Below are 14,426 nucleotides of genomic sequence, written 5' to 3' on the forward strand. Positions count from 1 at the left end.
GAAGAGGAGGTGGAAAAGTGTGATGATGGTGAAGAGAGCTAGGGAGAGAGCATGTTGTATTGACACAGGAAGAACAGATTTGTTTAGGAGATTTAAAGTGGGTATAGCTCAGACAGAGGACTGGATCCGGGTTGGAGATATGATTAGAAATGAGAGATTTACAGAGAAAGTGGCAGAGAGGGAGTTTTAGAATAAATGAGTGAGAGAAATTGTCTAGCTGCACACTGGAGACCACAAAAAACAATTATCCATACTTTCATGTTTGCACACACACATTAATACACACACTATACACACACACACACACACGTGAAAACAGATGCACAAGGGAAAGTAGTCCAGTAATCTAGCAAGCATTCTATCCCAGTCGTGTTTGTCTCCCACTAACCTGAATGTCACCAGGCAGATCTGCCCCCCTCCCCGCTTGGTGGCCAAAATCACTTTTTGACCGAAGTGCTGTAAGTGCACCTAATGACCCCCATCGCCATGCCAACGGTGGAAGACAGAACAGAGGGGCGGGACACAAAACCCTGCCGTACTTTGTCTGCCTTTCTAATGGCTCCAGTCCTAGTTGTTTCATTTAAACTGGAGTTATGAAGTGTCACGAGAACCCTTTTTAGTTTTTACTTCCCTTGGCAGCGGTTAGGAGCCATATTAGAAAGGTTAAGGGAAAGGGGGAAAGGTTCATTCTTTCTCTCATTTTCATTTGTCTTTCTGTTTCTCCCTCTCTCTCCCCCCCCCCCCCCCCCCCCCCCCCCTCTCTCTCTCTCTCTCTCTCTCGCTCTCTCTCTCGTTTTCTCTCTCTCTCTCTCTCTCTCTCTCTCTCTCTCTCTCTCTCTCTCTCTCTCTCTCTCTCTCTCTCTCTCGTTTTTCTCTCTCTTTCTCTCTCTCTTTCTCTCTCTCTCTCTATCTCTCTCTCTCTCTCTCTCTCTCTCTGTCTCTATCTGCCAATGAAGCTGTCCTGGTCATGGCCTCAGCACTCAAATTTAATCAAAAGACTAATGGTTATGTGTGTGGGAGGTTCCCTCTTTTGTATATGTGTATGTGTGTGTATATGTGTGTGTGTGTGTGTACACACAGGCCAATAGGGCCCCTAGAGGCACTGGTGCTTGATTGGAGGGCACATGTGTGATGTGGCTGAGAGATCAAACACAAACACTTGATGAATGTGAGGGTGGGGAGGGAGGGAGAGGAGACGAGATGGGGCACTCTCATGTTCCTTACTCTGTTGTTGATCAAGGTTGTTCTTGGTTCATTAGATTTGGCCAAGAGGTGCACCCTCATAAGTAACCCAGACACACACACTCACACACAGCATACACTCTCAGTCTGCTTTGCTCTAATCGTTAACACTCGCCTTCCCTCTGCTCAGCTCACACATGACATGGTCCACCTTTTCACCCATCTGTCTGGTTCCGTGTGTGTGTGTGTGTTTGTGTGTGTGTGTGTGTCTGCACATGCCGTCTGTGTGTTTCTAGTAGGATAGAGGAATGGCTAGCTGTCATGCAAGGCTAACGTGGCATTGGGCAATGGGGCAAGCTCAGGGCATCTGGCCATGCCCAGGGGGGCTGGGCATGGAGGAGCTGAAGACAGCAAGTCAGGCTCCAAACACTGAAAGTGTGTGTGTATGTGCGGAGTTGTGTGAGTGTGTGTATGGACTCAAATCAAGTACAGATTATGCACAGAGACTCTTTGATATAGTCTGACCAATGACATATGTCATTGCACTTGTCAGATTCCATTATAGTCTGTGTTCATCTGCGGCGGCAGATTGTGTCACTATGATAATTGAAGCGCAATTCCACATCACACATCCCTTCTGACATTGCTCTGTCTTCTCCCCCTTGGTGTGATGATAATGAAGTTGTGGTAGAGTGAGACCACATCCTCATAGATAATGTAGGGTGTGGTGTGAAGGCGTCACCGCTGGGATTAGCAGCGCAGACTGAGTGATGATGATGCAGAGAGCCAGGGAGCGACAGATCTGGGGTGAGGAGGTGACTGAAGGTAGAATAAACACAGCAACACTACCACGATGCCCATTGTTGCCTTTTCAACCTCTGCTTTATTGCAGCCTGCTACCCCTTCTTCTGTAGCCTACATGTGAAAGCAAAGACCAATTTCATTCTGTTAAGTCCCTAATTTACCCTGTTGGCAGACTGTGTTAGTTCCCTGTTCATGCTTGTATTGGGGTAGCCTAGCTTGTCTCTTGCTATGCATATTATTTCTTTCTATGTGCATTATCCACCTGCTCTCTTCCTGCCAACCTGCTAATGCTAATCTCCCACTTATTCTCTGATGGCCTCATTGCTTACTCGAGTCCATAGCGGGACGGGAGTTTGCCAACTTCCTCACGGTAGCATATTTGAGTTTGTTGGGTTCCCGCTCTTCCTAACATGCATGGTAGCGCCGACCTCTTTAGAACAAGACGCATAGCATAGCACACATAGCAGCTTTTGTCTATCCAGGAGACTCAGTAGAAATGTTAATAAATGATTCATCAGCGTTGTTCTTCCCTCCCCCATTCGAAACCTTAGAGCCACTCGTCCCCCGCTCATTCATCTGTAAACAACCGCAAGAGGCCGAGACACTGACTCGATTTAAGAGTCACCGAATGTTATCGGAAGCCTCTCGAAGACGCTAGCGCTAATCGCATTCCGCTGGCTTTTTCAGGCCAAATGGCCGACGTTACTTGGGGTGAAGTGAGCATATTGACACTAATGGGTCTTACAGCTCCAGCGCGGTCTCCATAAACATGAGCTTAGCGAGCGTCGGTAATGTCTGCTGCCGTAATATAGGCAGTCACGTCCATTAGCGTTTGCTACTCTGCGAGGGTGCTCAGCGCCTCACATGTATGGCCTTGGTTGTTACCAGTTGCTCCCTAGTTATGATTCAATTAAAGAGCAGGAGGTGGAAGAAACAGGAGGTAGCTTAGCACTTTTAATTTTTATTCAGAGCATAGCGTGGAAGTAAATAATTGACTACCAGTCTTTCTGTATTTGTGTGTAGGCTATTTTCCTCTTTCCAGGCTGCCACCACTGTAAATACAGATTTGCTCTTAATTGAGCTGCCTGGTTAAATAAAACATACAATTGTGTGTGCAAGGGTAAACTCATTGTGTTCGTGTGTGTGGGTCCCAATTTTTTTTGAATGTTATGCAAATGAGCTGTGGTGCTCCTTAAAAAAAATCTGGTTTGGCAAATTAGCGGAAAATTTGCTGACACAAACAGCTGTTGTATTCTAAATGGATAAGATCCTCCCTTTGTCTAGACACACACATGCACACGCACACACACACACGCAAACACAATATCCTGGGGACTTAACCCTCACCGTCACCACACAGTAAAATAGATAGTTTTATTATGTGATAGGATGAGGACTACAGATTAATTATGTTTAATTTATCACCCTCTTAAACCCAGTTGTCAGTCTCTCCTAGGCTGTGGCTCCTCTTTTATTCCTAGCACTTAATTTAAAATGTATATTAATTTATTTGTATTTATTTACTAAAGAACAGCTGTGTGGGTTCGGCTACAATCCGGACGAGGCCTGTGGCTCCAGGCTGACCAGGACTTAGTACAGATGCAGCCTGACAGTGTTCGACCATTGCTCTCTGTCCGTTAGCACACTGACATTTTCTACACAGTCCAGTGCTAGCATATGTGTGAACTAGCTTTGCAAGGGCACAGGAAAGGGCCTCACACATAATTTAAGTCTCTCCTCACAGCAGGAGCCTCCAGATTTCACACTTTCCGGATTCACACACAGACAGACTTTGTTTCCTGTGGTCACCCCAGCTCAACTCTCCCTTTTCCTGTGACATGCTGGTGCATGTTAAACAAGTGGATATTTATAACCAAGGTTTAAGGGGTTTTGTAGCACACACACATGTACAGTACACACCTTCTCTTCCTCTCTTAATGGTCAGAGCACGTTGGGACCTCCTGTCTTCCTCCTCTTTCAACCTAGCACACACACACACACACACACACACAGGGCAGATGTGTGGCTGTCAGCTATTAAGCAAAATGTAGGGTCAAAAAAGCAACTGCAGAGAAGGCACATTCTGTTGTGGAACGTCTGTGCTTACATAGTGTACACTTGTAAACTTGGTGGACAGTATGTGTACACAAACACACTCAGACACACGCTGACACACTCACACATGTATTTGTGTTTGTATCTGTGATGGTGCATAATATGACCATTAACGGTGTGTGTTTGAAGCCTTGCCAGACATGCCATACCAACAATATGTCTCATAGACAGACACACACACACACACACACTCTCAAAGAGACTCTTTCTCACGCTGCGGTGCATGGGGTGGTGGTGGGTTGCCAGTTTTGGAGCATGATCAAATCCCTCCCCCCTGTGTGCAGACATGCTCTCAGCTGAGGGAGCTGGTTCATGTGGCGGTCAGAGCTGCCTTATTTCCTTTTAATTGAGTTAAGATGGGCAAATAAGAGCAGAGCAGCACACGGCACTCATTACCCACACAGGCCAGAGTACACGCACACACACACACACACACACACATGGACAAACGCGCACACACACACACACACGTACAGTGCACACACAACAGATGCACACGTACACACATACTTTTGTAAAAGTAAAATAAAAAAAATGGGTATTATTATATTTATTTCACACACACACATATAAATATTTGTGTATATAAATGAATAAGTAAATACATTTGCATTCAGGTAGGCTCACCCATTTGGATTTTTTTTAATGCTGGTACCATAAACATCTGGCCCCATTCCCCGATTGATGCTTCAGAAAGGCTGCACGTCCGGCCGTCCCTCACTCCACCATGTTTGCACAAGGGTTGATTGAAAAGGCTTTACATGCTGAGGGAGACCAAGGCCTCGTCACCAAGATTAAAAACACAACTGTTTTTTTTGTTTTGTTTTGTTTTGTTTTTTGTTTTTTCTTCTGCAGGTATACCCTAAAGGAAGGCCAGCTCTGCCCATTTGATCATTTCAGTTGGTTTTTGTTTCGCCTCCTTTGTTTCTCGCACAGCATGCATTACCATTTCCCTCCTTCCTTCCTTCCCTCCCTCACTCCCTCCCCACCACCTCCCCCTCATTGGTTTGCCTTCAGTGTAAGAGAGAGAAGAGGACAGGCGAAGAGGAGGAGGAGGAGGAGTGGAATGAAGGAGCACCACAGGCCAAGCACAGGGGGCCCTAGTTGAAAGAAGGACTTCAGTCTCCCCGCTTTTCTCTCATCCAGGTTAGGACTGCTAGGAGAAACGTGCTCCTGAACTGGAAAAGGAGTGAAGTTATGCTTACAATGCTAACTCAAACATAGCACAAAGGCTGGACCAGACCAATACTATTTTCTGTACATTTGCGGTTCTCTGCTCCCACTTGTGACCAAAGTCTAAGTGTCATTATAAGGTCATTCAAACAACACATTTAGAAGCAGAAAAAAAGTTGGGTGGACATTTTCTTTTTTGGAACTTCATAATCCGACCAAACACTTTGTGAACCAAAATTAAATCAAAACTCACATTGCCAGTGAAACACAAGCCAACTACTTGGAGAAACCAGGCTCCATGTCAACACATGGCCCCAAAATGGCCGCCAGCACGTCATAGCAGTGTCAGGGTTCCCCCCAGGCCACAGCTGTAAGCTGAGAGAGAGAAAGCGAGAGGGAGACAGTTGAAGTGGCCCCAGCTGTCTCTTATTGTGTAGCCCAAGTGTTCAAGTGTTATATGGCAGACACACACACAGCATTTGCCCCAAGGCACAGAACAAGGCACATATTGTCCATATACAGTGTGTCTTATGGCTGGAAAGTATATGTGTCGTAGGGGGTTGGGGTGAGGGTTGGACAATGGGGTGGGGGGGTGGGGGGCAGTGCATACAGAGGGCAGAGCATTTATGAATATGAACTTGTGTGTTTGTGAGAGTAGTTCTCTCTTTCAAAATAAAAGTCCCCTTCATGACCCCTCCCCTACGTAGCCATGAGGATACCTCATCTGCTCGCATCGTTCCTGTCTTACTTGTAGGGTTAAAGTATAGACCTGTGTGAGTGTTTATGCCAGAGACGGCTCATGTTGACACATTCATGATATTTCGGGTCATTTTTTCAGATCCAACGTGTTTGTGTGGATCTGTGGTATTTTGTCTGATCCATACTGTGTTGTGCTGTATGCACCTTGAACCTGTATCTGTATTGTTGCATTGTGACACAAGTACACTAGTATATATGGACATAAATGTTGTTGATGTACTTTCTAATTCTGAGTATATTGAGAACATTAAATTGAAATGGGCAACATCTGGTAATAGTCAAATTTTTGCTCCATTTCCACACACATGGTCACACACTTCTAAAATAGAATGTGCATGCATATTTATCATTTATTTATGCATTGGTTAAACACAAATACAAACTCAGATTCTCCACTCATGTTGAGGTTGTTGACCAGCAACCAGAATACCAGCTCATTTGAGCTGAGAGCATCCCATCCTAACGCCATATTGTACGTGTGTGTATGTACGCATGTGTGTGTGTGTGTTCATGGGTGAGAGACAACATCCTCACATCGTGTAGGCCCCTGGCTCTGTGTGTGCGACCATGTGTTTATAATCAGCATCACAACGAGAGCCATGAGTGCAGTGTGTGGGTTTTTATTAATTATACATTGGGAAGAAGAGAAGGTGACTTGCTTTGTTTAAACACTTAAATTATCTATGGAGTCACCGGCTCTAAGGTCAATACTTGTGTGTTCGGTACTTTCTCTAGACTCTCTCTCTCTCTCTCTCTCTCTCTCTCTCTCTCTCTCTCTCTCTCTCTCTCTCTCTCTCTCTCTCTCTCTCTCTCTCTCTCTCTCTCTCTCTCTCTCTCTCTCTCACACACACACCCAAACAAATATTGTAACATACCGTTAAATACTTATTTCCACTCATTGCCACTTTTTTTAAATAGTTGCTTTCTCATTTAAAGGTACAATATTGTTTTGACAGCCCCTTGCAACCCAGTTTAACTTGGTCCACTCAACTAACTCAAGAAATGACAAATAATTCAAATTATGGTTGGGAAAGTGTCCGGGATATTTTGTGCTGATTTTGCAGCAAATAATTTAACAAATGTACATGCACGTTACAAACAGGAGGACAAAGTCAGTGGGACTAAGTGAACTAAGTTTCCTGGCCCGGACAAGCGAGGAGAAGTCCAGCAACTCACATGAGCAGCATGTGACTCCTGTCCTCTGCTGCTCTATTGGCTGCTGTAGGAATCTGCTTGTCTTATCCGCCTGCCTGTCTCTTTATCTGCCTGTTTATCCGCCTGCCTGTCTCTTTATCTGCCTGTTTATCCGCCTGCCTGTCTCTTTATCTGCCTGTCTATCTGTCTGCCTGTCTCTTTATCTTCCTGTCTATCTGTCTACCTCTCCTACACATCACTCGGACCTGTGCCGTTTGACGCTACTGTTGAGGATATTATCCCTGATCATGCAAGTGTTGTATCTGAGCATGAACATTTCCCCCTTTTGAACGCACCCCAGACCCGCTTAGACCCACAACTATCAACTCCTTGGTTTAGCTTGGAGCAGTTCCTCTTCTTCACATGTCCCCCTTGTTCTCTTTGGCTCTCCGGGCCTTCCCAATTTCAGCCATTATCCCTGTACTTTGTAATCAGCTCCAACAATTATAACTCCTAAAGATGCTCTGTGATTGCATACGTGTGTATTTTGGAGGGCTCCTGTTGGCCAAAGACAATAGCTCAGTCCGAGCAGAACCTGGCTGAGAGCAGAACTGGGCTGAGAGCAGACTTACTGTAACTAAGTAGGACCCTGTTCAGCGGCTGCAGCTGCCCTTTGAAGAGCCTGTTTCCCTAAATTACAGTGCTGCCATAATGAAGTATTACCGTGCAATTACCGCGACGACCAGTAAAACGAGGTTGAGGGTAGTGTGTAGGACACAGACTGGCTCTCTGTAGAGGTTAGGTAGGAGAGAACGAAGTGGCAGAAGTGTGTGTTTGTGTGTGTGTGCGCATGCGTGCGTTATGTGGCCAACTGTGTAGCATTTCCATTTGAGCATGGTGCCAGTGTTTTGCTTGATAGAGTGAAGGAAGTGACTGGGGCACGTTGACAAGTCTGGTTCTTACGTGGGGGGGACCATGCCACCACAGGGAGGTCCATGCCACCACGGGGAACGTGAGCGCTGGTTTGTGTATTTTACGTGTATTTTATTTATTTTTGTGTTTAACAATGCATATGAGTTTTCTCATCCGGTCTACTGGTGTGCACGTCTGATAGCGTGAGTGACTTGGAGCTCCACGTGTGTGTATGCGTTCACCAGCCAGCTGTAAAACAAAGGCCAGTCCCTGCCCCTCAGTGATGACACACACACACACACTCACCGGAACAGGCGTGTTTGGCTGCAGGCTGTGTCGCCCTCACCTGAGGAGCCTCTGGTCTGCTGAATAATCCAACACCCAGGACCTCATACATACTGCATGGGCACAAACATGGCGCCACACGTTGGCGCCCGCCTCCGCACTAACAACACCCAGATCCATTTTTCATCAACACCAGCCGCTTCACACATGCAGGGGGACGAAGATTTCAGGACAGAAGGTTGTCTTGGGGTTTAAAACTTTAAACACAGGACTGTGTCGGTTTTTCTGGGTTCTTTGTGTTTGCCTTAGCTTTTTGTGTGTCCTTTGAAAGTTGTGTCTCCCAAATGGCACCTGAATAAAGGTGCTTTTAAACACAAGTCCACATAAAGTGACTTAGTGTCAATTCAAACACACATTTTTAGTTTGCCGACACATTTTCAAGCCTATATATTTCTAATGCATTTTTGCAATTACATTTTAACAAGGCCTGAAACATAGAAATAATTATTTATATACACATACACAGTGTATATACACATTGTAAAATGTCAAAAAATACAAGATATATTTTCAAATTGCTAACTCAACTATGATCATCGAACACCAACATGTCTTTGTGCTAACGGCTAACTGTTGCTCTTCCAGACAGTATTGCAACAAGCCGGCTAGGAGCTAGCGTGCTAACAGCGGTGGGGTCAGCCACCCTTTAGCGAATCGCCCCAGCCCGGGGAGACCTAAATGAGAACCATGCCTCGCTTGGTTCAGGGACGGGAGCCGGGGGTCAGCAGCTGGCGGAGGATATGGCAATCATTTATAAAAATATGCTTTCTCAAGCCCACGAAAACAAAAAAGCCCCCCGAAACTCAACAGCTGGGAAGGGTTGGGAGTCGCCCTGAGGCTGGCAGGCCAGCTCCCCTCCAGATGGGGGAGGTTAGGCTGGGGCTAGGCCCCGCTCCACTTCCACTTCCGATTCCCATTAAGGGTACCCAAAGATTGCGGAGGAAGGAGGGAAGAGGAAGAAAAGCAAAGGAGCATGACTACTCTGTCGTCCCCCCGTCGTCGTCCCCCACACACGCACACACACACACTACACACACCCTACCCCAGTGTCTTCTCCTTCTCCTACTCCTCATCTCCTTAATCAAATAAAGCAGGAAGCTTCCGAGACAGAGAGTTGTGTTTATTGATATTTACGCCCTCCTCCTCATCCGACCCCCCTTTCCCATCTCCACCCCTCCTTATTTATTTTCAAAACACTTTTTCTTTTCTTTCGATACTGAGGAATTTAGTAGCCTTTTTTTGGCACACATGTGTCTGCAGTCACTGGATGTGTCCAAACATTACCCCCCCCCCCTTCTGTAATAGTTATATTCTCTTAAATTGAGCCACTGGGAAATTAAGTGAAAACCTTACATCCGTTTTGTGAGTGAATGGCAAACACAGGTCAATTTATTGTAATAAGGGGCCATCATGTGAAATGAAATGACTGTGCGGAACGGGCCTTAAACAAGAATTGATGACCTTCTCTCTCTGCATAGCGTTGATCAAATGCACACATACACGTACACACACACACATACAGCACACACACACTGCGGCCTGGTGCGAGTATTGTATTACCACTAGTTACTTTTAGTCTTAAAAAAAAGTTGAAATTGCGTCTTTAAGGAGCTCACTGAGGCTGTTCAGAAGTGGCCTTAAGTGGAAAAATGGAGGCGAAATATGCCGGGAACTGACAGGCAACCCTAATGCAGATCTTATGCGGGATGGTGCCAGAAGAGAAGCGCATCGAACACAGAACAGGGAGATTGACTCAGGGTTGCTGAACCTGGCAACCTGGCCCTAACACAGTTATTCGATCTACTTGAAATGAAAGTCCCCCTCAGCATTTGGTAATAAGGGTTTTTTTGGAGGGGAAATCTGGCAACCCATGCTCGAAAGTCGTTACTTGATCCATGTTGAGAGAGCCCTTTAACGGGTGATACGGGCTGTGTGTTGGACATATTAGTGTCAGCCTTCATGCTTGTTATTTGGATGGGACCTCGTTTATGATTCTACAATGTGACCGTATTGAAATAACAAACAGTGTGTGGGAGAGGTATGGAGATGTCGGAGCCAAAACCTCATTCACTTCCTATACAAGCGGATGAGTGAAGACTAGGGCAGTTTTTAACTTTTTAATAGGAATATGAAAGGCCAAGAATAAATACTCCTTGGCTTATCCTAATGTAAAAATCATATGTGTGGCTGTTTTGAAAAGGGAAAAGGAATTGATGTTGTGGTCTGGGGTAGGAATGATACTATAACCCACGTTTAATAGTGGAGCGATGTAACAATGAGAAAGTTTTTGTTGCCAAATCGGATGTCAATTTTGTTCAAATGTCGACATCATATTATTCTTTTATGAAGTGTTTTATTTAAGGTGGATGAAATGGCATGTTGTTCATGTTATGTTAGGGATGTTACTATTGACGTTTATAGGTTAGGGATGTTATAAAAGGCAGTGCATGAGAGCCGATCTTTGAATGACAATGGAGCACTTCTTTCACAAGCTTGTGCTGCTGTTGCCTGTCTTGTTGTTTTCAATGGTCCTTTGTGAGCGGTCATCGAGAACATACAGCTAGATTTCCCCTTCCAGCCAACACTGTGTGTCTGTCTCTCTGACATCACACCCGGTCTGTGCTAGCATTGTTTGTCTTGTACGTGTGTGTGTGTGTGTGTGTGTGCGTGCATGGTGCCTGTGTCTCCTGATAGCACCCAGCGGTAATCTAACGCTACCTGCAGCCATGACCCACCATCCCCTCTGGGCCTGCTGCTCAATGCTCACTGCTCCCAAAAGGTTAAAGGTCACAAGCCCCATGACCTGGTGAGGTCAGTGTCCTGGGGCTCTGTTTTTCTCCCGGAACGATTCCGACTGCCCCTCCTGCAGACATTACAAGCCCATTAGGGGAGGAAATTGAAAACACGGTCCCTGCGCACACACACACACACACACACACACACACACACACACGCACTCACACACATGCACACCCTGGGACACCATTTGTAGGTCCTAATTGTGAAGTAATTAAGATGGACCTGAGGGGGGTGAGGGGTGAAGGGTGAGGCTGGGGCAGGAGAGGAGGAGTGTGTCTCCCCCACCACCCAGCCCAGGACACTCACGGGGCTGGAGTGTGTGTTTGGGTTAGGCGGGGCTCGGACATTTCATTTGGCTTTGACTCCTTGTGAGACCTTTTGAAAAGGTCACAAGGTGTATTAAAATCATGACAACCTTCACACTGAATCATATATACATTTGTATTACATCATTTTTGTAAATATTCATCGTCTTACCAAACAAGCGTTTCATTTACCAGTCTCCAGCTGCTTCGGACATCCTAAGCTAACTATTGGCAATCAACAATCCTGCCCCCAACACCGGAGCTTTCCACAGAAACATACGTGGCAATTTGGCCATCACTTCGTATTAGGTCTAACCAGGCTTTCTAAACCCAGGCCGAGCTACACACACTTACACACACACCACGCATGTAACATTACCTTTCAGGGTCCAGGAAGTCTCTCCTTAAGCCTAGCGGTCTCTCCCCAATCCCCTTACGTATTTACATGTGTAACTAAAAGACAAGGTCTCACCTTTAATGAAAGAAAACAGCCCTGGCCTTGCCAGTTCATTAGCCCCAGCCTTATTGAGTTAGAAAACAATGGCGGACCTGCACGTTTTCATACACCCTGATCTGACAGGGAATCGGCTGTTCACTTACCCACCATGAGGCCCGTGGCCTTTTAATGCTCTTGTTGCTGCGTAGTCCTGATTATTTGACAGGGCCCTGGGTATACAGTCTTCAGTAGGCTCTTGAGAACTTACTCATGAACTTACTGCCGACAACAAACTCCTTGGGACAACGCCCAATCAACGCACCTGTTTTCAACTCCCTCTTATTGACACGTCTAGCTCTACGAACTCATGTTTACAAACTCACGTTGAATACCTCATTTTGACAAAACTCCTGTCAGAATTTGTTTATGCGGCCAAGTGAGTGAAAAACTAATACTTTCTTTTATTGAAGTCCTGTACTCAAGTAAAAAATGTTTTTACTGGAGTCAAAAGGTCCAGATGTAGATTCATGGGAGGAGGATATCAAGTGATTTTTGTTAAAAGTTTCCCATGGGAACTTGATTGGTGGGGGAGGGTATTGGAGGTGATTGGAGGGGCTGGGTGCTGATATTGGTCAAAAGTTGAGTGGTTGATGTTGTGGTAATTCATTCGAAGAGTTTCCTAATTACCAGGAAATAACTAGGGAGCTCCTCTGTAATTGTTTGAAGTGACATGATTAAATAATTGTTTAAAGCATTTAGCATAAAACCGGCAAGCAAGAAATGTAATTACTTCGCACACACAAACATTCTCTTTGCTTTTGTGTAAGTGAATAGAGTTAGTGTGTGCAGCGAGCGAAAGTTGTTTAATTGATTTTTTTCAACAATTTATCTCAGTTAAGTTTTTGATAACAGTATAAAAACAGGATTTGTTCTTGTGGATTATGTGATAGAGAGGACTGTGTGTGTTTTGTGTTAGTATTCAGAACTCACTGACTCACTGTAAACAGACACCTATCAGCAGCTGGGTACTTGGTTACAAGAACTACTGACCCCACCACACAAACACACACATGCACGCACACACACAGTCCATCAGGCACGCTAATCTACTGTACAAGACCACACATACGCAAACACCCATAAACATAGATCTGCATGACTACACACAGACACACACACACTCTCTCTCCTTCTGTCATTTTATCTCTGTCCTCCCCAGTTTCCCCCACGAGACACTGCCTGTTTACTGGCTTTACGGAAACATTCGCAGGAAGGAGAGAGTGCCTCTCTTCACCTCCAAACTGTGTTTTTTCTTTTTCTTTTAGTATTTCTACATCAACACTCGAGCCGGTTTATTTGTGCAGAACAACAACGCTGCAAGGATTTATTGCAGCCCTAATCTAACGAGAATCTGGGGGCGAATTTCCGAAAGAACGGCGGTCCGAATATGCCTGGGGAGAATGTAAACAGGAGGGGAGAGTAAATTACACAAATAGAGATAGCTGTGAGTTCCTCACTTCCAAATGTTTTCTTCCTAAAGGAGGTTGTGGCGTCTCGTGAGGCCTTGCCAGGAAATCACTCCAAACTCTCTAAAACTTTATCGCTCGAGTGTTCTGTCCACAGAGCTCGCTTAAAGAGGAAGTACTGTACAGGTCAAAGGTTCAAGCCCAGTTCACTAGTCTCACACTCTTTTATTCGAGTCTAAAATATAGGTCGGCCCCCTTATGGTGTTTTTTGGGTCAAACTAAAATAATAATGTAATGTTGGTTATGCTCGTCGCGTTGTGTTGCACATGTCGTTGGCAGATCCAAACACATATTGATGATTGTAAACAGACACAAACAGAAACACACATACTGTACACAACCACCCTTGCCCCAGACGCCATAGGAAGTGCAACAGCTGGACCTAAGTGCATAAATCAGATCTGTCCTCTCTGTCCCTCCGTCTCTAATTATTGATGGAGGGGAACTGTTAATGCCTTGCATGTGGTTCTCTCTCTCTCCTCTCTCTCCCTTTCTCTCTCTCCCTTTCTCTCTCTCCCTCTTTCTCCCTCCCTCTCTCTCTCTCTCTCTCTCTCTCTCTCTCCCTCTCTCCCTCTCTCCCTCTCTCCCTCCCCTCATCAGCTCATCACTCTTAAACAAGTCTGTCTTTATCATCTCTGCCAACACGCTCCCCAGGCCCTGAGCCCTCACAAGCCACCAGCACGGCACAAATTACAGCCTGCCTCTGCTGCCCCGCGCTGCTTCACTCACCCCCAAGTCCCTGTACTTAAAATTAGGGGTCTGGCCATAAAAAAGAATCTGCTTTGGGACGGTTTGATGTACTCCCAAGGCTTGTTTCGGGTGTGCATGTTTTGGTTTTAAGACGGCCTGTTGGCCCCCCACAGCATATCTACAGACAAAGTATGTCTTTGTTGTCAAGTTTGTTTAGGGGCCTGCTAAGCCTTGTTGCCATTTAAG

At 45.6% G+C, this 14,426-nt stretch overlaps 1 protein-coding gene across 1 annotated transcript in view; it reads left to right on the forward strand.

The window, feature by feature from the left end:
- The first annotated feature begins 1,529 nt into the window (after nt 1–1,529).
- Nucleotides 1,530–14,426, forward strand: part of bcas3 (BCAS3 microtubule associated cell migration factor) — a 76,278-nt gene continuing 63,381 nt past the window's right edge. Inside the window, exon 1 of the mRNA XM_047035979.1 lies at nt 1,530–1,596. Coding sequence (XP_046891935.1) covers nt 1,530–1,596 — 67 coding nt within the window. The remainder of the gene's footprint in view (nt 1,597–14,426) is intronic.

The sequence above is a fragment of the Hypomesus transpacificus genome, chromosome 15, assembly GCF_021917145.1.
Source record: "Hypomesus transpacificus isolate Combined female chromosome 15, fHypTra1, whole genome shotgun sequence".
Lineage (NCBI taxonomy): Eukaryota > Metazoa > Chordata > Actinopteri > Osmeriformes > Osmeridae > Hypomesus > Hypomesus transpacificus.